This window comes from Larus michahellis, chromosome 8, assembly GCF_964199755.1.
Source record: "Larus michahellis chromosome 8, bLarMic1.1, whole genome shotgun sequence".
Lineage (NCBI taxonomy): Eukaryota > Metazoa > Chordata > Aves > Charadriiformes > Laridae > Larus > Larus michahellis.
Window position 1 is genome coordinate 35,029,215 of NC_133903.1, and position 23,615 is coordinate 35,052,829.

General features: G+C 44.5%; 1 protein-coding gene across 1 annotated transcript; it reads right to left on the reverse strand.

Annotated features, from left to right (window-relative positions):
• Positions 1 to 17,759: 17,759 nt before the first annotated feature.
• On the reverse strand, positions 17,760 to 23,310 carry LOC141747348 (pancreatic alpha-amylase). Its single transcript, XM_074597493.1, has 10 exons — positions 23,135 to 23,310; positions 21,220 to 21,366; positions 20,813 to 21,010; positions 19,900 to 20,130; positions 19,372 to 19,505; positions 19,164 to 19,286; positions 18,947 to 19,046; positions 18,622 to 18,743; positions 18,387 to 18,512; positions 17,760 to 18,071 (listed from the first exon to the last, which is right to left on the reverse strand). Exons 1-10 carry the CDS (start codon positions 23,300 to 23,302, stop codon positions 17,882 to 17,884), a joined length of 1,539 nt encoding a protein of 512 aa, XP_074453594.1. The 5' UTR covers positions 23,303 to 23,310; the 3' UTR covers positions 17,760 to 17,881.
• Between the last annotated feature and the right edge of the window lie 305 nt (positions 23,311 to 23,615).

Below are 23,615 nucleotides of genomic sequence, written 5' to 3' on the forward strand. Positions count from 1 at the left end.
GGCTAACACCTTGCCATGAGAATATAAAATATTTTCAGTTATTTATCATTCCATTTTAAAACAGGGTACCCGCACACTTGAAAACCATTCTATTAAATATCTTCTCTTCCACATATTCCATGACAGCAGTGGGTTCAGTATAAGAAAGGAAAATTAATACAATGTGTTAACATTATTTTATGCTCCTAATTCTTAACAGTTTTCAAAAGGGAACATGTGAATCAGGCCTCTAACATTGTTTCCTCTCAGGTATACAGTCTAGGCATGACTCAGATTTTCTGTTTTAAGTGCCCCACCAAGAAGGACTCTAAACAGACTGGTTTGTGTTCCTGTCCTCCATCTTGAGCTTAGATTTATTCAATCTGAGGTCCTCTTCTGAATGCAGGGTATACCAGCAGAGTTGCTATGTGCCTTTGGTACATAAGATGAGTGAGTCGAGGACCCATCAAGGAAGTTTGTGTGTGTGTGTGTGTGTACGTGTTGTGGTGTGGGGGCTTTAGCCCTGCCTAAGGCTTATTTCAGACTTGGAGGGATGTCAGTGCTCTGCTCCTGTATTTTGAGAGGTTGCTCTAGTAGGCTGCAGATTATTTGGGAGCAGCAGGAAAGGTGTCCTTTGTCTTTTGTTGAAACTGTGCCACTGACAGTGACAGCGAGACTAAGCAAAAGTAAGACTGATTGTGTGACTAAGTGAGTTAAAGAGCTGTTTCCTTTAAGAGGAGGAATGCCAGGATTCTGGTTTCACATGGGGCTTCCCTTGGAAATAATTTTTGGCCACATTCCCTCTTGAGAAGAGATGTGTGGCTCCCAGTTTCACATTCAGGAACATGGGACTTTCCTACAGAAACACCCATGAATCCTGTAATAGGAAATAATTTTCTGTGAGCTGTTAGTGAGTTGTTCTAAGGTTTTCATGACACTGCCCTGTTCCTTCCTGACTCTGTCCTGACCAAGTCTTTAATTTGGCAGGCTGAAGACCAGGCAGGACCGGGCTGTTTATGCCTCAGTTACCCTTCTGTAACACAAATCCTTCCCGAACAAAAGTTGCCATGATGATAAATTTGTTCATATTTTTCGGAAATTTACGTATTAGGAGGAGAAGGAAGGGATGAGACATAAATACAAAGATAAACAGAAGTGGCCTTAGTCCACTCTGAGCCTTAAACGGAACTCAGTTTAGGACAAGTATTACTGTAATTAAAGTAATTATTTCATTGCGTATGTGACCACCTAGTACTCACACACCAAACAGACCTGTCAGCTCTCGTGCTTTCTTTATGAGACTCTTCCACACGGGCTCCATGTGCTATTACCCAACCACAGTATCGGCATTATAAGCACTTGCAAAGCAACTCCCTGGCTCCAGGCTGCACACCATGATGAGCCACGGTACTGCTTAGCGCTACAGCAGTCGTGCTGTCTCCTGCTGTGGTCCCTGAGCTCAAAAGCATCCTGCAGCAAAGCCCATGACCCCTGACTCATCTCATGATACCATAGCTTCATCATCAGCTCCTTAAGTGTTCCCCATCAGAGTATACAGAAGATGAGAAAAATCATCTTTCTATTCTCTTTTCCTTCTTCCAAATCTGCAGGAACTTCCCACCACAGTATTTCAAGTAGCCATGTAGAAACAGTGTATACCTGCAAAAGTAGTGAAGGGAGATGGACAGAAATTTGATTTGCTTAAGGGACCCAGTAAATACAAGTTTGAAAAAGAACTGCCATTTCCATCATTTTTGAGGAATAGAAGAGGGACTAGGGAGAGTTTAGACTGAGGGTATTTTACCATGTAAAGGGTATTGGGCTTCAGTAAAAAAAAAATCTCCACTTTTTCACTCATTTGTTAGGATAAGGGTGAATTAAAATTCCATCTCACTGCAAAATCATACAAGCATTTTAAAAGTTGAGATTAGAACTCAATATAAAAATAAGACTCATTTTTTCAAACATTTTAAAGGGAAATATGCATAAACCAGAAAGATTACTGTATGTGATCATCCTGGTCTCAGTGCTATTTTTTTTTTTTTTCACACTGATGTCTACTTGATCTTAATGAAAATTCTGGTTGCACAAGAAGTATGAGACTGGAGCATTGATTATCCCAGAAATAAAACCTTATTTGCTAATTCAGATCCCTAAACAGTTATAGCAGAAATCCAACATAATGGGATCTATAAATATTTCATATAATTTCCAGCTAAGTGTCTATATCCATACACACACACATCCCCCAATATATATACACACACATAGAGACATATGCTTATATGCTATTTGATTTTACTTTAGTCAGACCACTTGTTTTTAGGGTAGAAGGTTACACTGAAAGAAGGTTATACCTGCAATGATTACAGGTTAGCTAACAAAGTTTATAAGTGCATACGTATCAGATCATGTGAGGCCAAAAATCTACTGAATCATGCAGGATTCGAAAAATTCTATTGCTAAATTTTTGTGTCTACCTAGATAAAAATGAGGAAGGGGAAAAGGAGAGTAGCTTTCATTTGGTGACAGTGGATTTAATTCTAAATACTCTACACTACACTGACATTCAGCATACACTTAGTTTCTTGGCTACTGATAGGAAATATTGTCGGGGGAAAGACAAGACATTATTTAAGGTGATTAGAGAGTCATGAACTATAACATAAAAATGTAAATTTTAGCTTACTGATAGACAGAAATCTGCCCATAAAGTCCATTAGGCAGTTGAGTAGCTTTTCAAAAGAAGTCACTGATGCATCAACAAAGCTATGTTCAAAGTAGACCAGATATAACACTTAAGAGATAAGTGGAGAGGATCATGTGGTAATTATAATGCAACTGAAATGACCCCAATGGTCTTATCCAACCTTCTGATCTCTAAGTGTGGGATAAACAGAACGTGGCGTTTGAGTGTGAAGATCGAATGAACAGAAAGCCACCTGTGACACTAGAATAATATTTTTCCAAAGTCAGCAGACATGGAAAGAACAATTGTATTGCATCTGTGTCAAATGGGAAGACAGTAGTAGTAATTCATGGCTGGATTACATGATGTTCCCTTCTTTTAGAAAAACACAGCCCTCCACAGTGAAGTTTCATCACTTCTCCAGTTTGTCAGCTTTGTAAATAAGCTGCAGACTTGTTGAGACAAACTTTCTCCAATCTCATGTGAGGTGAGAAAATGACTTGACTGGTTGTACAATGAGTTTATGATACAGAGTGCCACAAGGGGATACCAGCACAGACAATACATGGCTTTCCTCATGAAGAGGGGTAGAAGGCATTTGTAGAAAATCAGGAAAGTGATTTTTATGGCAGCTATTTTGACTTCTGTTTTTGCATATGTAGGGACTTCTAAAGCAGAACTGCCACTTTCACTTCCCTTGGCAAGCACCAGAGTACTTATCTAGAGACCATAACTTAATTTATGATATCAAGGCTGGCGATGAATGTGGTAGCTATTATATGTAAAAGATGGATAATTTAAAAAAAAATCTGTGGAAGCAGATACTGAAATGGATTCCAAAGAAAAGTAGAAAACTAGATCCAAATCCAGTGCTCAAATTTTTCTCCCACACTTCCTTTTGCCTTGTATCATCTGAGGTCTCCTATCAAGAGGTTTTAACTCCATTCCTCTTACATAGCGTACAAACCTGCAAAATGTGGCAGTCTATTTGTCAGCACAAGGTCATTACTTTTATTTTTGTAGAGTAAATAGACAATTTGCTACAGGTTACAGCATCATAAAGTTCTATCACAGCTGTTCTAAGATATAATTTATTTTCCCAGTTAAAGCATGAAAGTCCTATCTGCAATACATAAACACGGTGCTTGCTAATCCATTTGCTTTAGTCCTGTCTTTTCGTTGTTTCAATCATATGTAATTCCTACCCATGGGTACAGGGTTTGGTGCTCTAGACAAGTCATCCAGAAGGAGTTTGCCTAGTTTTTGTCTGTGTTCTATCTTGTTATCTATCATTTGTTCATCTTGTCAATATCATGTTTGTCAACATTGGTACTCATTCTAGCTTAGCACCTATCTAATTGTTCTGCCTTGCTGCCTGTCCACCACTGGCTACTCTGTTCTCTCACTGTCATCACTGTGCAAATCAGTTGTCTGTTGCTGACTGCACTGTCTAGTGAAGGGTAGATGAAAAGTGCACAGAACCCAGATCGAGAAAGCTAGAGCTTTTTTCCTTATGCGTCATTAGCCTTTATTGCCTCTGTCACTGCTAGACTCCATTAAGTGTCCTCTGTTCAGAGGAACTTGTTTGAGTTGCAGTGAGATTAGTTCATGAAAATCCACGTTCACTCTGTGCCAGTTTAGCCACCCTAGGGTCTATTTCAACAGAAAGGTTCTGATGTGTTATTGATCCCTCTGTTATCTTGCTGCAGCTTTACAGTAAGATATTGTCCTGCCGTTTTCTACCAGACCATGCAAATTATATATGTTTAAATACAATCAAAATGGTGGTCACAAATGCTGAAAAGCAGGAGAGTAAGAGACAAATGTTGAGATATTCAGATGTCTGTAGAGAGATGTGGATGTGTGTTTGTGAAGCTACCATCATTTCCAAGAAACCTCCATTTAGGAACATGCTATGCTTCCAATTGTATTGCTTTGTGGGAAGCATTAGTAGGTTTACAGACCAAGGCTGCGGGTACATTTGTTGTGCTTTTAACAGTGGGCTGTGACACCATGACTTCTTATCAAATGCTTGTTTACTTCACTTTTCATGCTAACTAAGGCTATACAAGAGGACGGCACAGGAAAAAAACAAAACAAAACCAAACCAAAACCAAGAAGAAAACACCGGGGGGGGGGGGGAAGAAAGGAAAAGCCAAAATTACCCTTTTTGCACTGGTGTTAATCTGCCCAGTTCAATGTTCTTTGCCTCTTCTTTTTGTTGTTACTAAACATTATGACTGGCAAGAGTCAACTTGATTGGTAGCTAACGACCTAAATTCAGTCAATGGCTGTTTTGCAAGTGAACATTTTTATCCTATGAGCTCAGGGAAAAATTATTTAAGCTTAGTCTTGACAATTCCCAAGACATAGATATGCTTAGAAAAATCATAAAGGCAGAAGACTTTGGACAATAATGTTGTAACAAACAGTTCATTTTAAATACAGACAATTTCCAATACTTAAAATATACCACAAGGTCCTGCAAGATAAGGAATCAAAATTTTGGTGGCTACTTCCCACACACACTGTAAGACAATGGCTCAGGAATAATACCAATGTAAATATACCATGTATATGTAAATTAGGCCAATATCTGAATGTTCAATATTGTAAACATAACGAGTTCCCTGTAGCCATCTTGCCCAAATTCTAAAGGTTAATTTTCTTTGAGGGAAGACCCTCATGCTCCACAGAATATTCAGAACATTGCAGAAATTAGCATCCACAGTTATTACCATTTGTCAACTACAAACACACAGAAATTGCTAAGCTTCCAAAGGCTTTCTTCACAACTGAAATAAATGAAAAATAAAATATGATGGTAGTGGTGTATGTTTACCATGACATCACCCTTTTTGGGCGGGGGTGGGTGGGGAGGAAAAAAAATAATCCTAGGAATCAGGAAGTATAATGCAGTTAATTAAGCTGGTTAGTTCTCAGTCTTGGTGCCTGGACAATGTAATCTAATTCTTAGTTTAAGACCAAGGAGCACCATGGAATTTCATTCTCTGACAAATGCTTGGTATTTCTATTTTCAACTCAAAAGTGCCACAGACTCTCTCATGTTTTACTGCTCTCCTACAGGGTGTAAGTCACTTTCTTAATCATACACTAAATGCTCTGGGTGTTGATCCCAGAGCACTTAGTGTGGCAACTGGATGAAAACCCAAGCACTTTCACTTTCACTCTAGTAACTGGAGATAATTCACCACTATGACCTCAAACAGTGCCACCGGAATATTTATGACCAAGACCTTTGTATTAAATGCCATTTGAAAAGCAATGTATTTAGTAGCATTTTTTCTAGTAGCATTCTTTCGTACCACCATTCTGATTTAGCATTAAGGCAAAGTGAAAATTGCCATGGCATGAAACCATTTGCTAAGGAAATATCTGTATGTTGTTCAGAATACATTGTGCAGTGAGTCTAATAGACTAAAAGACTGTTAAAAACACAGATTGCAGATAAAGGAACCAAACACACGATCAGCAATTACAAAGTTAGTGTTATGTGGTGAGCTTTTCATTTGTTTCCCTTTAAAACATGAAAACTTGAGTAAAATTTTCACAGTCTCTATAAAAAATGACAATAGACTGCTAGCTTCCCTTTACAGAACTCTTTCTTCTGTTCGAAAAATAACAGTGATTCAGGGAAATAATAAACTGACAGAGGCATGCAGAGCTGAACAAAAGTTTCCATTTTTGCTGTTGCATTGAGCTGAGAAAATATATTGCCATGAATAATCTGGTAAACTTAACATTTTGGTCCACTCATAGACAATCAACTAGAAGTTCATGGTTTTTCTAATATCACTGTTTATTTCACCTTATCTGACAAATACATAATTGTAACTCTGTGTATTAAAACCACTAAAAGGACAAAACATCTTGTGATGTATCAGACCCATCATTTCTCTTTTCTCGTCGGGTGACTGAAAGTGTTTATTGCTTAAATGTGTCTATATATATATATAACTTAAGTATTCATGAGCAGTTGCACATACAAGTAGCCATTCACTTTGTTTTATTGTGCATCACTTCCATTAAATTCTGATCACTATTATGCTGAAAGCTACATGTAGAGACACAAATATGATGAGAAATAAAAAAGAAAAAGAGAAAGGGAAAGAGAAAGGAAAAGAAAACAAAAAAGAAAATGAAAAAGAAAACAAAAAAGAGAAACAAAAAGAAAAAGAAAAAGAATAAACAAGAAAAAGAAAGAAAAAAGAAAAAGAAGGAAAAGGAAAAAGTATGAACAAACGTACAAACTTATTATGCACTTATAGAATCAGAGATTAATTTAGACTGAGACAACTATTTCTTCAGTTTATCAATTTACTTGCTTAGCTCCTTTAATCTCTTCCCAGTGACTGCTGCTTATGGGCCATAACATGCTCTGAGATGGCATCTTCATACATTGCATAACAAATCAGCTCCAAATAACTTTCTTAAAACTGAAAACCTGGAGAAAAACAAATTCAACTTCAAAGCTGGTGATTTTATTGGGACTTACAGAAGATAAAAGATATCATCAGAAAATTCTTATTGCCTGGAGTCAGTCCCTTAAAGTGTGAGCTTTCACACTACCAGTATGTTCTATGATTACAACAATCTGATGTTTGTGTGCAGAATTCTACTAGATATGGACAAGTACAATTAATTAAATAGAAAAATATAAGTTACTCTTCATTGGTTTTGCAAGTGTTAACTGTTCAGGATCTAACATCAGCCCCAAGGCTTTCTTAGTGTTGAAATGACAGAAGTTAATGGTCAACTAGAGGACCATAATAAAGTTTACAACAAGAATTGGTAAAGTCTTAAACTTTGTCTGTAAAACCATTTAACTACTGTTCCTAAAATGTTCTTTAAGGGATATCATTGCCAATAATGGATACTTATAGACCATCTAGGTGAAATACGTCAAGGAATTTTTCTCGTACTTACACTGCAAATTAATTATCTCTTCATTGATCTTCCTTCTGTTCCAGTCTACTCCCTTAAATGCCTCCATATGTTGTATGTCACAAAACAAACCATGCTCGAACAACATGCTGATATACACAAAGTTCTGCTTAGTTTGAATTACAATACGTGTGAAATGTAGCTCTTCCAAATCAGACCATTATAGGCTTCGTATTGCTTGAAGAAGGTAGGTTGTCCTGGTTCCGGTGGGGATAGGGTTAACTTTTCCTGGTATTCCATGCCATGTGAGCCACGCCCACCCTGAGCTGCCGGGGGAGGGGGCAGGAAGTTGCTGCTTAAAAGCGGGCTGGGGCGTCCCGGGTCCGGCCGGTCGGCAAGCGGCGGGGAGCGGCGGTCCCGTAATTGCGTTTGTATATTCCTCTATCCGTGTTGTTGTTTGCATGTTCCCTTTGCTGTTCTGTTAAACTGCCTTTGTCCCAACCCAAGAGTCTTGCCTTTTCTTACGATCCTTCCTGTATTAGGAAGGCACGTGCGAGCGGCACGTGGTTCTTTGTTGCCATCTGAGGCTAAACCACGACAGTCCTTTTTGGTGCCCAACGTGGGGCTTGAAGGGTTGAGATAACGACAGAATCCAACTAGAACGTGGAAAAAACGGTTTTGGTTTTTTTTTTCTTGTATGCATTTATTTTATTAGGTAAGTAGTCACTGGTCATCATGTTGCTTGGTTTGTTCTCATGGCTGTGTTACATAAATTCCTATATGGCTTATGTACTCCCTGCGATGCTGTTTACCATGTCTGGAAGAGGGATGAGGATTATCATTCTGCTGTCCTGTGCGATATCTGTTTATGATATGATAACATCACTGTTCAGATGGTTATTTTGGGGTGTTTATGTGGTTTTGTTGTCCTGTCCGTACATTGGACACCGTCTCTCAGAATTTGTTAATAGTTTCCCCAGCCCTTTTGCCTCCCTTTTCTCCTTCGGGTCAGGTATGACAGCTTTTGAGAATCTTGAATATCCTTGGGATACTCAAACTAGTGTGTTCCTAGTGCTATGTCTCCTGAATACGTTCCAGGTCTTGTTTAGGGTTAAGCAACTATTTAAGACTACCACCCGGAGATCTGCTCCGAGGCTGGATAGTCAGGGGTGGCATGGCATGTGGGAGAGCATGGGCAGGTACCTAGAGAACTACTCGCCTCCAATGGTCTGGGACTTCACCCCTGAACAATTACAGGACCCTGATAAAGTGGTAGAATATTTGAAGGGAAAATGTTGTGGCTATTCTAGAGAGGCACAACTCACCGCGCTGTGCTGGGCCCTGGCCAGTATCTACCAGGCACTGCTCAGAATTATGCAGCACCCTCAAGGGGAAGAGATGGAAACCAGACCGGCGGCCCCTGCGGCTGCTGCAGCCCCCGCGGCGGCCCCTGCGGCTGCTGCAGCCCCCGCGGCGGCCCCTGCGGCTGCTGCAGCCCCCGCGGCGGCCCCTGCGGCTGCTGCAGCCCCCGCGGCGGCCCCTGCGGCTGCTGCAGCCCCCGCGGCGGCCCCTGCCACTGAACCAGAGAACCAACCCGTGCCGGTATCAGTTGCCCCCATACAGAAGAAGAAGTACACAAAGAAATCAGTTCGCTTAGTAAGAGATGATGATGAACCAGGGCCATCACGAGAGCAGGAGGAAGAGGCAGAACCGGAGATAATTACTCGATCCCTATCCTTGAGTGAGCTGCGGGATATGCGAAAAGATTTCAGCCGACTTTCAGGCGAGCACATCGTCACCTGGCTGCTCCGGTGCTGGGATAATGGGGCCAGTAGCCTGGAATTAGAGGGTAGGGAAGCCAGGCAGCTGGGATCCCTGTCTAGGGAAGGCGGCATTGACAAGGCGATTGGGAAAAAGACCCAAGCCCTCAGCCTCTGGAAACGACTCCTGTTAGGCGTGAGGGAGAGGTACCCCTTCAGTGAGGATGTTGTATGTCAGCCAAGCAAGTGGACTACCATGGAAAGAGGTATCCAGTACCTGAGAGAATTAGCCGTGCGGGAGATGATTTATTATGACTTGGACAATGCCGACTTACCCACAGACCCTGATGAGGTGCGATGCACAAGGCCCATGTGGCGGAAGTTTGTACGGAGTGCACCATCGTCATATGCCAACTCCCTGGCAGTAATGGAATGGAAAGGTGAAGAGGGACCAACGGTGGATGAGGTAGCTGGCCGGCTCCGGCGATATGAAGAAAGTCTCTCTTCCCCCCTTGTCTCAGCTGTGGAGAAACTGTCGCGGAAGGTCCAGCAACTTGAAGAGAATATGTTCTACTCCCCACCTGCACGGGCCAGCATCTCAGCTATTAGAAGCAGGCATTTCCCCACTCAAGAGAGAGAGTACAGAGGGTACACACCACGAGGCACCCTGTGGTTCTACCTGCGGGACCACAGAGAGGACATGAGGAAGTGGGATGGACGACCTACTTCGATCCTGCGGACACGGGTACAGGAGTTGCAAGGAAGGACAACCACAAAAGGGGATCCCTCCAGGAAAAGTGCCGCCCCAGTTTCCAGTGGGCCGTTCCCCAGACAAAGCAGAAGGCCTGATCTTGCTTCTGATCCTCTTGAAGGAACTTCCAAGTCATTTATGCAAGAAGTGAGTAATGGATACTATGACGAGTATTAGGGGGGCCCTGCCTCCGGCCAGGTGGAGGAAAGGGACAACCGGGTTTATTGGACGGTGTGGATTCGATGGCCTGGCACATCAGACCCACAGGAGTATAAGGCTCTAGTGGACACGGGTGCGCAGTGTACTTTAATACCATCAAGCTATAGAGGGGCAGAACCCATTTGTATTTCTGGGGTGACAGGGGGATCCCAAGAGTTGACTGTACTGGAGGCAGAAGTGAGCCTAACTGGGAATGAGTGGCAAAAGCATCCCATTGTGACTGGCCCAGAGGCTCCATGCATCCTTGGTATAGATTACCTCAGGAGAGGGTATTTTAAGGACCCAAAAGGGTACCGCTGGGCCTTTGGCATAGCTGCTTTGGAGACAGAGGAAGTTAAACAGTTGTCTGCCTTGCCTGGTCTCTCGGAGGATTCTTCTGTTGTGGGGTTGTTGAGGGTCAAAGAACAACAGGTGCCGATTGCTACCACAACGGTGCATCGGCGGCAGTATCGCACTAACCGAGACTCTCTGATTCCCATCCATGAGCTGATTCGTCAACTAGAGGTTCAAGGAGTGATCAGCAAGACTCGCTCACCCTTTAACAGTCCCATATGGCCGGTGCGAAAATCTAATGGAGAGTGGAGGCTAACTGTAGACTATCGTGGTCTGAATGAAGTCACGCCACCGCTGAGTGCTGCCGTGCCGGACATGCTAGAACTCCAGTACGAACTGGAGTCCAAGGCAGCCAAGTGGTATGCCACGATTGATATAGCGAATGCATTCTTCTCAATCCCTTTGGCAGCAGAGTGCAGGCCACAGTTTGCTTTCACTTGGAGGGGCGTCCAATACACCTGGAATCGACTGCCCCAGGGGTGGAAACACAGCCCCACCATTTGCCATGGACTGATCCAGACTGCACTGGAACAGGGTGAAGCTCCAGAACATCTGCAGTACATTGATGACATCATTGTATGGGGAAACACAGCAGAAGAAGTTTTTGAGAAAGGGAGTAAAATAGTCCAAATCCTTCTGAACGCTGGTTTTGCTATAAAGCGAAGTAAGGTCAAGGGACCTGCGCAGGAGATCCAGTTTTTAGGAATAAAATGGCAAGATGGACGCCGTCAGATTCCAATGGATGTGATCAACAAAATAGCAGCTATGTCTCCACCAACTAGTAAAAAGGAAACACAGGCTTTCTTAGGTATTGTGGGTTTTTGGAGAATGCATATCCCAGATTACAGTCAAATTGTAAGCCCTCTGTATCAAGTAACCCGGAAGAAGAATGATTTTAAATGGGGTCCTGAGCAACGACAAGCTTTTGAACAAATCAAACAGGAAATAGTCCATGCAGTGGCCCTGGGGCCAGTCCGGGCAGGACAAGATGTTAAAAATGTGCTCTATACCGCAGCCGGGGAGAACGGCCCTACCTGGAGCCTCTGGCAGAAAGCACCAGGGGAGACTCGAGGTCGACCCCTAGGGTTTTGGAGTCGTGGATACAGAGGATCCGAAGCCCGCTACACTCCAACAGAAAAAGAGATATTGGCAGCATATGAAGGGGTTCGAGCTGCTTCGGAAGTAGTTGGTACAGAAGCACAGCTCCTCTTAGCACCTCGACTGCCAGTGCTTGGATGGATGTTCAAAGAAAGGGTCCCCACCACACATCATGCAACTGATGCTACATGGAGTAAGTGGATTGCACTGATCACGCAGCGAACTCGAATGGGAAACCCCAGTCGCCCAGGAATTCTGGAAGTGATCATGGACTGGCCAGAAGGCAAGGATTTCGGAATGTCACCAGAGGAGGAGGTGACGCGTGCAGAAGAGGCCCCACCATATAATAAACTGCCAGAAAATGAGAAGAAATATGCCCTGTTCACTGATGGGTCCTGCCGTATTGTGGGAAAGCATCGAAAGTGGAAGGCTGCTGTGTGGAGTCCTACACGACGGGTTGCAGAAGCCAGTGAGGGACAGGGTGAATCGAGCCAGTTTGCAGAGGTGAAGGCTATTCAGCTGGCTTTGGACATTGCTGAGCGAGAAAAATGGCCAGTACTTTATCTCTACACTGACTCATGGATGGTGGCAAATGCTCTGTGGGGGTGGTTACAGCAGTGGAAGCAGGGCAACTGGCAGCGCAGATGCAAACCCATCTGGGCTGCTGAACTGTGGAAAGATATTGCTGCCCGGATAGAGAATCTGGTTGTGAAAGTACGCCATGTAGATGCCCATGTACCGAAGAATCGGGCCACGGAGGAACATCAGAACAACCAGCAGGTGGATCGGGCCGCTAGGATTGAAGTGGCTCAAGTGGATCTGGACTGGCAACGTAAGGGTGAACTATTCATAGCTCGGTGGGCCCATGACTCCTCAGGCCATCAAGGGAGAGATGCGACATATAGATGGGCTCGTGACCGAGGGGTGGACTTGACCATGGACACTATTGCACAGGTCATCCATGAATGTGAGACATGCGCTGCGATCAAACAAGCCAAGCGTTTGAAGCCTCTTTGGTATGGAGGGCGATGGCTGAAATACAAATATGGGGAGGCCTGGCAGATTGATTATATCACACTGCCACAAACCCGTCAAGGCAAGCGCTATGTGCTCACAATGGTGGAAGCAACCACTGGATGGCTGGAAACATACCCTGTGCCCCATGCCACTGCCCGGAACACTATCCTGGGCCTTGAAAAGCAAGTCCTGTGGCGACATGGTACCCCAGAGAGAATTGAGTCGGACAATGGGACTCATTTCCGAAACAGCCTCATAGACACCTGGGCCAAAGAGCATGGTATCGAGTGGGTGTATCACATCCCCTATCACGCACCAGCCTCTGGGAAGATAGAACGATACAATGGACTGTTAAAAACTACACTGAGAGCAATGGGTGGTGGGACTTTCAAACACTGGGATACACATTTAGCAAAAGCTACCTGGCTAGTTAACACCAGGGGATCTAACAATCGGGCTGGCCCTGCCCAATCAAAACTTCCGCGTACTGTAGAAGGGGATAAAGTCCCCGTAGTGCATATGAAGAATATGCTAGGGAAGACAGTCTGGGTTAGTCCTGCCTCAGGCAAAGGCAAACCCATCCGTGGGATTGCTTTTGCCCAAGGACCTGGGTGCACTTGGTGGGTGATGCAGCAGGATGGGGAAGTCCGATGTGTACCTCATGGGGATCTGATTTTGGGCGAGAATAGCCAATGAATCAGATTGTGTGCTGTTAATTGATAAGTAACACTGTCACTGTATGTCCTCATTGCTATAATTGATATCAGTTGTACTACAAGTAAGGCACAGGGATGATGGGATAAGAACTGAGCTCAGCAGCTGGCGCCCAGCAGTTTCCTCAAGATCTACATCTTCAGCCCACGGACTGCGTGCATGAGCCACACCAGGTGCACCAGTCACAAGCTCCGAAAAAATACAGCATGCAACAGACCAGCACCACCCAGCATCTCACCTGCCCTGAGAGACTGTTCTAACAAATGGAGCCCAAAGCCGTGGATTAAAAGAACTCAACGGACACTTTCGAGGGATGGCCCATAAACTAAGGGCATTATATGTGTGTGTGTATATATATATATATATATATATATATATATATATATATAACAGGGGAAAGTGGTGGCAATTCATTGGAACCTGCTGGGCATGGCATAGATGGTATGGAATAAGGGGTGGATAATGTCCTGGTTCCGGTGGGGATAGGGTTAACTTTTCCTGGTATTCCATGCCATGTGAGCCACGCCCACCCTGAGCTGCCGGGGGAGGGGGCAGGAAGTTGCTGCTTAAAAGCTGGCTGGGGTGTCCCGGGTCCGGCCGGCCGGCGAGCGGCGGGGAGCGGCGGTTCCGTAATCGCGTTTGTATATTCCCCTATCCGTGTTGTTGTTTGCATGTTCCCTTTGCTGTTCTGTTAAACTGCCTTTGTCCCAACCCAAGAGTCTTGCCTTTTCTTACGATCCTTCCTGTGTTAGGAAGGCACGTGCGAGCGGCACGTGGTTCTTTGTTGCCATCTGAGGCTAAACCACGACATAGGTACAGGACAGTAGTTAACAGTCTCATTCCACTCTTGCTCCAGCACAGTATAAAGAAAATACCCAGCTTGTTTTCTATTGAAAGGTTTCCTCAACATTCACCATTGGTAACTAAGTTACTTTACCATTTGGTGTACCATAAATGCAAAGGCTTCCATACGATCATCATTGCTTTGGGTGTTGTTTGTTTTCTACATTGTCCAAGAGGTAGACTTAGATTAGGTATTAGGAAGAAATTACATACTCTGAGGGTGGTGAAACACTGGAACAGGTTGCCCAGAGAAGCTGTGGATGCCCCATCCCTGGAAGTGTTCAAGGCCAGGGTGGATTGGGGCTTTTAGTAACCTGGTCTGGTGGGAGGTGTCCCTGCCCAGGGCGGGGAGGTTGGAACTAGAGGATCTTTAAGGTCCCTTCTAACCCAAACCATTCTATGATTCTATGACACTATATTTCTGTAAAAACTAAAATTGTTCAAACAGTAGAGGTGAAAATGTGCTTCTTATAGGCTGCAACATTTCATGTGGGTTTCCTATCTCACAAACCAAACAAATATGAAGAACATGCCATCTTCATGGCTGCCTGAATCTAAAATGTTTCCTCTGAGCTTTCCAAAAAGCACAAAGGAAGAGCTGACTAGGACCAAAATGGTCCTTGGCATGCGAGACAAGAGGCAGAAGAGCAGGAAAAGCATAACTGTGGCAAAAGCACAGGGAAGTACAGTACAAGAGAGTAGAACAGAGGGCAGCTGAACCAGCCAAACCAGAGACAAAAGAAGGAGGCAAGAAAGGCAGGTTTCTCACATATGCTGATACCTTATTTCTCATATGTGAAGATGGACAGATTAACCTTCTGCCCCACAAATATCAACTGTGTGGTTCCTCATGACGCAGCGACTGCATTCATACTCTTCTGCAGTGGAGGAATTGAAAAGGAAATTCTATAACAGAACTAGTTAAACTTCTCTGGAAGAGAAATCTCATAGATCCCAAAGGAAAAAAAATCTATTACAATTCGTCATCTTTCTTCAATGCACTTTAAAACTAGTGTGATAACCTGATAGTATGTGAAAAAGGTAATAGTATTTACCTTTTCTTGGTCAAGTTTCTTCCAATCAGCTACATGGCATATCCCTAAAAATGGAAATATTTATTTTTATGTGCTTAATCCCAGCTGGTTAGGTTGGGGGACTTTTTCCATGTTTAAATTCTAGACCAAATTTCAAAATAAAATATAAAATCAAAAAGAGAGTGTACCTGGAAAACTCAAAACTTGGCATGAAAATAAAAACCAAGTCTAATTTAAACCATTAATTTTTTTTATTTCTAGGGTTTGAGATATTATTTTGAAAGGCTTGAGACTGACAATATTGCAACAAAATTTAGAACATCAGCCTATAATAGGTTTTGACACTACTCAAATTCACTGTGTGGCCAAAGAAAGTGAGGACTACTTTGCAAAAGAAAATGAAATATTGCATAATGCCCACAAAATTCTAAAATCTTACACTTGAGCAAATCTGTTAAACATCCTGTTGTGCCCCAGCAAATGCCTTATGTTAAACTTGATAAATTTCAAAACAGGTTTTAACATTTTCATTTATTACTGGCATGCAAAATTAAGGCCTTAGTTACATCACTTTACATACAGTAGCAATAGAAATAATAAAATTAATGATAGAAATTTCCTAGGGTTAATAACATTTGGAAAAACTTAAAGATCAACAGTAAAACTGACTGCAACTCTAGGTTTCATGGCTCATCTGAAAGACCTGGTATTGCTCAGGATGACACTGTTGCTTTCTTCAGCGTCTTTGTGCTCAAATTATAAAGCTGTGCCAAAAATCTTGAAATAAGAAGAACAAAAAACAAAGTCTGGATGCAGATCCGGTTCTTTCAAAGCAGTGAACATCTGGCCCACAAAGTTTTACTTACAGCTAAGGAAACTGTCTCATGATTTCTTTTTCTCCACCATGTATTTAATTCTGCTATCTGAATCTACATCAGGCAAAACACTCACTGCACTCCAATGTAGTTAAAAAGCGGATCCACATATGTTCACAAGCACAGACATACCCTTCGCCATATTCAGCATCTCCTGTTATTTATGGACACCTCAGATCTATGTGTGTCATTTCAATCATTTGCCACAATAGCTGGCGGGCTTGGGGGTGGATTCATCATTTTAAGGGCAGACTGACTATTACATTTGGGATTAGGTAACATCTGAATAACAGCTGGCACAGAATCACACACTTCCTGAGGGTTAGAGCTGAATGCATGGCTTAAACAAACAAGGGTACAGTAAACCAAAAAGAGCTGGCAGTGCCAATCTATTTCAAAGGGGCAGGAGGCTTCCGTGACCTGACCCAAAATGACAGCTTTGCAATGGCTATTAACACCCTGACACATGGGTCTCCTGGCGCTTGACACCGCTCCAGCGAGCGGATCCAGGGGCTGTGTTTTGCCAGCAGGCCCCTGCCCTCAGCCAGGCAGCGCTGGCCACAGCGAGCAAGGCAGACAGGCGGCAGGGCCAGCCTCTGCGCCAGGGACACGGCCTGGCCCCTTCCTGCCACACCAGCACGGCCTTGCCAGACACTCCGAGCCCTTGCGCACAACAGCCGCCCCCGGCACCCGGGCACACTCTCTCCCGCCACAAAAGGCAAACAGCCTTAAAAGTGCACCTTGACCTCAACGGTAATAAATCCCAGCATTCCTCTTCCACTTGCCCCTCCACACTGGCTCGCAACGAGGACTTTTGGCCAAGCAGACATTCTGACTGAAAGCAAAGGCTGCACTCTCCCATTTACCTCAGCAGTTCCTCACGCCTGACAAAGAAATTGGGAAAGCCGACGGGACTGTCCTCCGTCTGTGTAATTCTCCGAGCTGTTACACAATGAGCGAGCCTAACGCACCACAGGGACTAGAAGATGCCGTGCTTCAGCCACTCTCAGGAGGTCCAGACGATGCTGGCACATACAGCGTGCTTCTCAGACACCTTTGGAACAGCCACAGGGAACGCTCGTTTGCAGCAAGCCAGCGCGGCTAACAACGGAAGGTCTGTGGTTTTGAGTTGTACAGGCACAGACTGACTGTGGACCAGCAACCCGCTGCATCCGTGGATGTCACAGGCTGGAATAACCGACTGGCGCAGCCCAGCTTCCTCTGCTGACCCAGACCCCGGGGCTGCTTTGTCCCAAGGAAGGGATAAGCTGTCTGTGTGCGTAGGCACTGCTCATAGCTGAGCGCCCACAGTGTGGCTGCCCTGGCATACAGATCTGTGTGCATGTATCTGCCTTGGAAATGCCGCATTTTGACTTCCCCAGGTGGTGGTTCGGGTTCTTTTTATTTCCTTTATTTTCCCCCGTGTTTCTGTGATGCGGGAAATGGAGTGTTGCATTGAGATAAAACCCACTGCTGCATTGACGCTTGTTATGATGTGATGAAGTTACAATCCAATTCATGAAGGGATAAAGCATTACTCTTGAATTTGATTGCCATTTATTATTCACTAGATACAGAGAATCAGTCATGATCGAACACCAGGGAATCGCACCTGGGGTAACAATAAATGTGCAGACCAAACAAAGAAGGAGGTTTCTCCTGAGTTATAACTTGGCATCAACGTGAATTGCAACGAAGGGATCTTCGTCACTGTTGCTGATCTGGAAATTAGCCATTCCATCACCAGAAACATACACCTGCTTCCCAGTACATTTGTTGTCCTCCTTTTGTCCAGAAATAACATCACAGTAGGTACCAGCAGGCAGTCCAGTTTGCAAATAGACGTTCATATTCCTATGTGAAAAGAAGTGATCTCTATTTACCCAGTGTTTTCAAAACATCTTTCAAACTGGGTACAGGATATTTGAACCTGATGTTACTCCCTTACTTTGAAGGGCAATGAAAAGTGTGACCTTTCTAATCCTATCCCTGCTTTCTTCCCTACACTCCCATTTTGGGTCTCTAGGCCTGGCATGCAACTGAATGACTCCAGCTCAGGCTGTGGTGATCTCTCTCATCAGGAGAGGAGGATATTCCCCTTCCCATCAGTATTGCTGATGAGGTATGCTATGCTTCTCTCTGGGAACATGGTCTCTCCCACTGACTTACCAGTCATCATTATTGAAAACGATGAAGCCTTTATTACCACGGCCAAAAGCTACTTGATTGCTGCCATTGTCCCACCAGTTGGAGAAAGGCTGACCGTCCACCACATTACGGAAGATAACCATGTTCCTGAAAATGCAAGGAATGGCGGTCATCGGGGCTGCACGAGCTCTAAAGCCACCAGGAACATCAAGCAAAAGCACCTGCTTTTACTTGGTTTTTCTCCACAGTATCCTACTTTATTTGACGCCAGCGATGTTCACAAACCCAGTCGTTGCCACAGGTAGTGTCTGGATTGATTGTAACAGCTTTCGTTGATCCATCCGAGTTACTTGGGGGTCCAACCCAGTCATTCACGTCCTGCAATTGTAAATTTACATGCTTACTGGCAATGCAGAGAGCCTGTCTGTAGAGAAAAGCTAGAGGCAGCATCAAACTTCCACCTGACAGATCCAACATGGGACAGAGAAATGGCTTAACAAATGTAAATCCACTGGACTGCTTCTCTGGCCTTGTTCCGATCCTTACGCACCAGGAACGTATCTTCAGCACCACAAGCTTACCCGTCCATTTACAAAATATCTTGGCCAGCGAAAACTTGACATCACACGTGTGAATCCATACGGATGAGCAAGCATAAAACCAACTCCCATTTTATAAAGCCTGTTTGTTAGACGGAAAAAAAAAGCAATGAGACGTGGAAAGGGAAACTGTGCCAGAGACCAGATAGACACACAAGCAAAAGGAAGAAGCATCACCCAGACAAGAGCAATCCCTTACCTGGCGTCCCAGAAGGTTAGAATGGAAGCTCCACCGGCTCCGTGCCCCCGCTGGTTGTCATGATTATCCACAAAGACCAGGGCTCTGTTGGAAGGCATAAAGCCCCAGCCTTCTCCCCAGTTCCTAGACAAAAGCACAAAGGCTTGAAGCTCCTCTGCCAACCGGTGTATCCCCCAGATAAGTCACATCACATCAGCCTCATCCTTACTTTAAGTAGGCCATCTTTTCTCCGTTCCACTTGCGGATCACTGTCCCCAGCTTTGCACCGTATTTGAATTCTGTCACTCGGCCATTTCCAAAGTAGTCACTGCTTTTGATCGGCTCTCCGCCCAAGTCAATTACCTGGTACACGAAGGAAAAACTGTGCATCTCTTCTCCTCTCACATTGATAAGAAATGCAGCGTACATGCCTCAACGTTACTTCTTGCTTTACATTGAGAGAAAAAATAGTCAGGTATGTTTATTTCTGCTGCGCAGGTCAACCCAAAGGCAATCTAATACATGACGGACACATGTAAAAACATGACTGAAGGAAAAAAAAGGTAAAGTTGAATGACATTCTTTTGTGGAGGCATGCTTAAAAAGCAAAACTACTTATGTCTGCAGGGCTGCTGCAAACAAATGAATAGCTCTTTCTGGGGTAAAGTTGGATGAAGATGTCTCCGGCGTTCCACTGAAGGAGGGAGATAAAAGAGATACCAAAAGACAATCATAAAGGAAAAAACATGGAGATTACCTCCTGGTAAATGAAAGGTTTTGTTCCTGGAGAAAACCATTCAGTATTTAGATCTTTCAGCTTGTCCAGAAATGCCTTCATGTCCCCAGGCCACATATGCTTGGCAGCATCAATTCGGAAGCCGGCTACACCAATATCAATGAGGTAGTTCATGTACTCAGCAACTTTCGAGCGTACGTAGTCCTTCTCCAGAGCCAGATCAAGAAGGCTAGACAAGCGGCAGTCCCGGACCTGGGTAATGAAAAACACAAATGTTGCGGTGCCACTCTGTCAGCTTTTAAAACCTTTCATTGAAATGTTTGCCTCAAATCAATTCTGCTTGGATATCTCATTTGCATAGAAGAGAATTATGCCAACGTCTGCACCAACACATAGGAAAATTTACTATACATCTCAATACTCAGGGTAGGACACTTGGTGAAGGATATCACCTCCCTGTGCAGATGTCATCAGAATTGAGAATGAGAAAGGGAATTGCTGTATTGTTGCAAAGCGGATGAAGGAAGAGCAGTAACCTCCAGAAAGAACTGCCACACATTCCATCTACAAGAAGAGTAAGTCACCCAACCAGGCTACCACCTTGCACTGCTGTCAGTTTTCCAAGGGAGCTCCTTATCAACATCAGCTGAGTTTGCAAGCTATAAGAAAGAGCTTATTGGGCGCAGCTCAGGAGCAAACTCCCACACACGCCCACGTGAAATGTGGGAGGAGGGTTCTTGATTTCTCAGTACTTAGAATATTTTGCATCAGGAGTACCTTTACCTAAGTTCACTACTTCATTCACTTGTCAGGTGACTAAGCACATGTTTTGTAAGAAACTGCTCCCTTTGTTTGGCCTTACTGTAATGTTTACACAACAGGTTAAAAAAAAAAAAAAGGAAAAAGATTTCAAACTTTTGCCAGTGAAAGTTACCTGATATATATCACCATAATTTTCAATTTCTCCACTTCCACTTCGACATTTGCCATCATTAAAATCCCAACCAGAGTATGGCACAGCTGGAAAATCTCTGTTCCCAGCATTAAAATAGCTTCCACAGGTAGAATGAGTGCCTGAGCCACCTGCAGCCCCACACATGTGGTTGACAACAGCATCCACATAAATACGCACCTGGAAAAGCAAGAAGTGCATTTCAGTATGTTTTGTAATGATGGTGACGCGCTAGCCAGAACCAGAGCTTGACGTCACTATTAATTCGCTCTTTTTTGCCCCTTCATCTTATTCACAGTTTATGCCTCCTTTGAGGACAGCAACAGTAGCTTCCCTCAGCTGATACAGCACTTCTTGCCATAGCAGGTACAGGTTTTCCAGGCACTTACCCCAACATTGTTGCATCTGGTCACCATATCTCTGAATTCATTTTCATTTCCTGATCGAGTGCACAGCTTGTAGCTGACAGGCTGGTATCTTTCCCACCAGGGTCTGTTCGGGTTAGTAAGGACAATATTTTCGTTTGGAGGTGAAACCTGCAGATGAAATTATGTACTTTAATAAGAAATCGGTTGGTTTTATTTCAACGTTTTTTAAGGGCAAAATCCGCACTCAGTACCTCTGCCCTCAGAGGCAGGCTAGTGCCCAGCCCAGTCTCTCTCTCTCTCACAGCACAAGCTCAGGGCTGGGAGGTATCTGTCTTGTTGACTGGCAAGAAAGAAGTTTTCTTTTGCTTCTGTGGACTGCCCGGGTCCAGCGTGGGCCTGTTTTCCAGGACCTGTGCATGGGAGGGCTGAAGCCAAGGGAATTATTTTTACTTGGAATACCAACATCCTGAGGAAAGCCAAAACTCAATGCTTATGTGCTTCCCTCAGAACAAGGCAAAGAGGAAAACTTAGCTTTGCAGGGGAAGCATTTCAGAGGAAACTGAGCCCCTTTGTAACTGCTCTGCTAGAGATACAGCATCATTCATTGGCCCAGCAGGCTCTAGGGTTGCATCTAACAGCAGTTACTACTTCCATCCCCCCTCTACAACACCAACGTTCCTCGGAGTTGGCCGTCTCCAGCTGTGGTGGCTTGACCCTGGCTGGATGCCAGACGCCCACCAAAGCCACTCTGTTTTACTCCCCTTCTCAGCTGGACAAGAGGAGAAAAAGTACAATCAAAGGCTCGTGGGTCGAGATAAGGACAGGGAGATCCCTCGGCAATTACTGTCACAGGAAAAATAGACCCCACTTGGGGAAATTAGTTTTATCTATTACCAATCAAATCAGAGTAGGGTAATGAGCAATAAAACCCAATCTTAAGACACCTTCCCCCTCACCCCTTCTTCCTGGGCTTTACTCCCAAGTTCCTCTACCTCCTCCCCCCCGCAGCAGCGTGGGAGGATGGGGAACAGGGGTTGTGGTTAGTTCATCACACGTTGTTTCTGCAGCTCCTTCCTCCTCAGGGGGAAGGCTCCTCACACTCTTCCCCTGCTTCAGCGTGGAGTCCCTCCCACGGGAGACAGTCCTCCACAAACCTATCCAATGTGAGCCCTTCCCACAGACTGCAGTTCTTCACAAACTGCTCCACCGTGACTTCCTTCCTTGGGATGCAGTTCTTCAGGAACCAACTGCTCAAGCGTGGGTCCCCCGTGTCACAAGTCCTGCCAGCAAACTTGGCCCAGCATGGGCTCCTCTCTCCACAGGGCCACAGGTCCTGCCAGAAGCCTGCTCCAGCCTGGGCTTCCTGTGGACTCACAGCCTCCCTCAGGTATCCACCTGGTCCAGCATGGGAGTTGCAGGTGGATATCTACTCCTACATTAACCTCCACGGGCTGCAGGCAGGTATCTCCTCCATCATGGACCTCCATGGGCTGCAGGGGGACAGCCTGCCTCACCATGGTCTTCACCACGGGCTGCAGGGGAATCTCTGCTCCAGCGCCTGGAGCACCTCCTCCCCCTCCTTCCCCACTGGCCTTGGCGTCTGCAGAATTCTTTCTCTCAGATATTCTCATGCCTCTCTTCAGCTGCAGTTGCACAGGGTTTTTTTCTCCATTCTTAAATATGTTATCCCAGAGGTACTACCGCTGTCACTGAGTGGCTTGGCTTTGGCCAGCAGCAGGTCCATCTTGGAGCCAGCTGGCATTGGCTCTATTGGACATAGGGGAAGCTTCTGGCATCTTCTCACAGAAGCCACCCCTTTAGCCCCCCCACTACCAAAGCCTTGCCATGCAAACACAATACACCGATTCAGGAATTTTGATTTATTCGTTGAATGTTACAATAGCATTTTCCTACCTACTCAGAAGAAACAACTTACCTGAACTCCTCCAAATCCATTGGGAGCTAAATAGCGTTCACACTCAAGAGCAATATCTGCCCAGCGCCATTCAAAGAGATGTACGATAGACGTCCTCCCAGAGAGAGTATTAGGGCTGTACTGTGCCCAGCAAAACCCGACAGCTGCGAGGAGGAGGAGGACTTGCATGATGCCTTCGGTATAAAGCTGTGATCTCTCCACTGGCAATTTATACTCCTTCTAGATGACGCCGTTCTGATTGCAGCTGCCAAAATTCACACAGATCAATGCTATCAGTTATTATTTCCCTAGCTAGCTCAATATCATACTTCGGGGTTTTTTTTTCCTAGATTGCCCAACAGCTGAAGATAAAATACGTTTTCACAATGATTATATGTTATCATAAACCAAGCGGTCTGTAAGCAGTGCATCCAAATTCAGAATTGTACTCTTGCCAATCATGTAAACAGTGATACTTTTTCAAAAGTATTCCAAAACATAA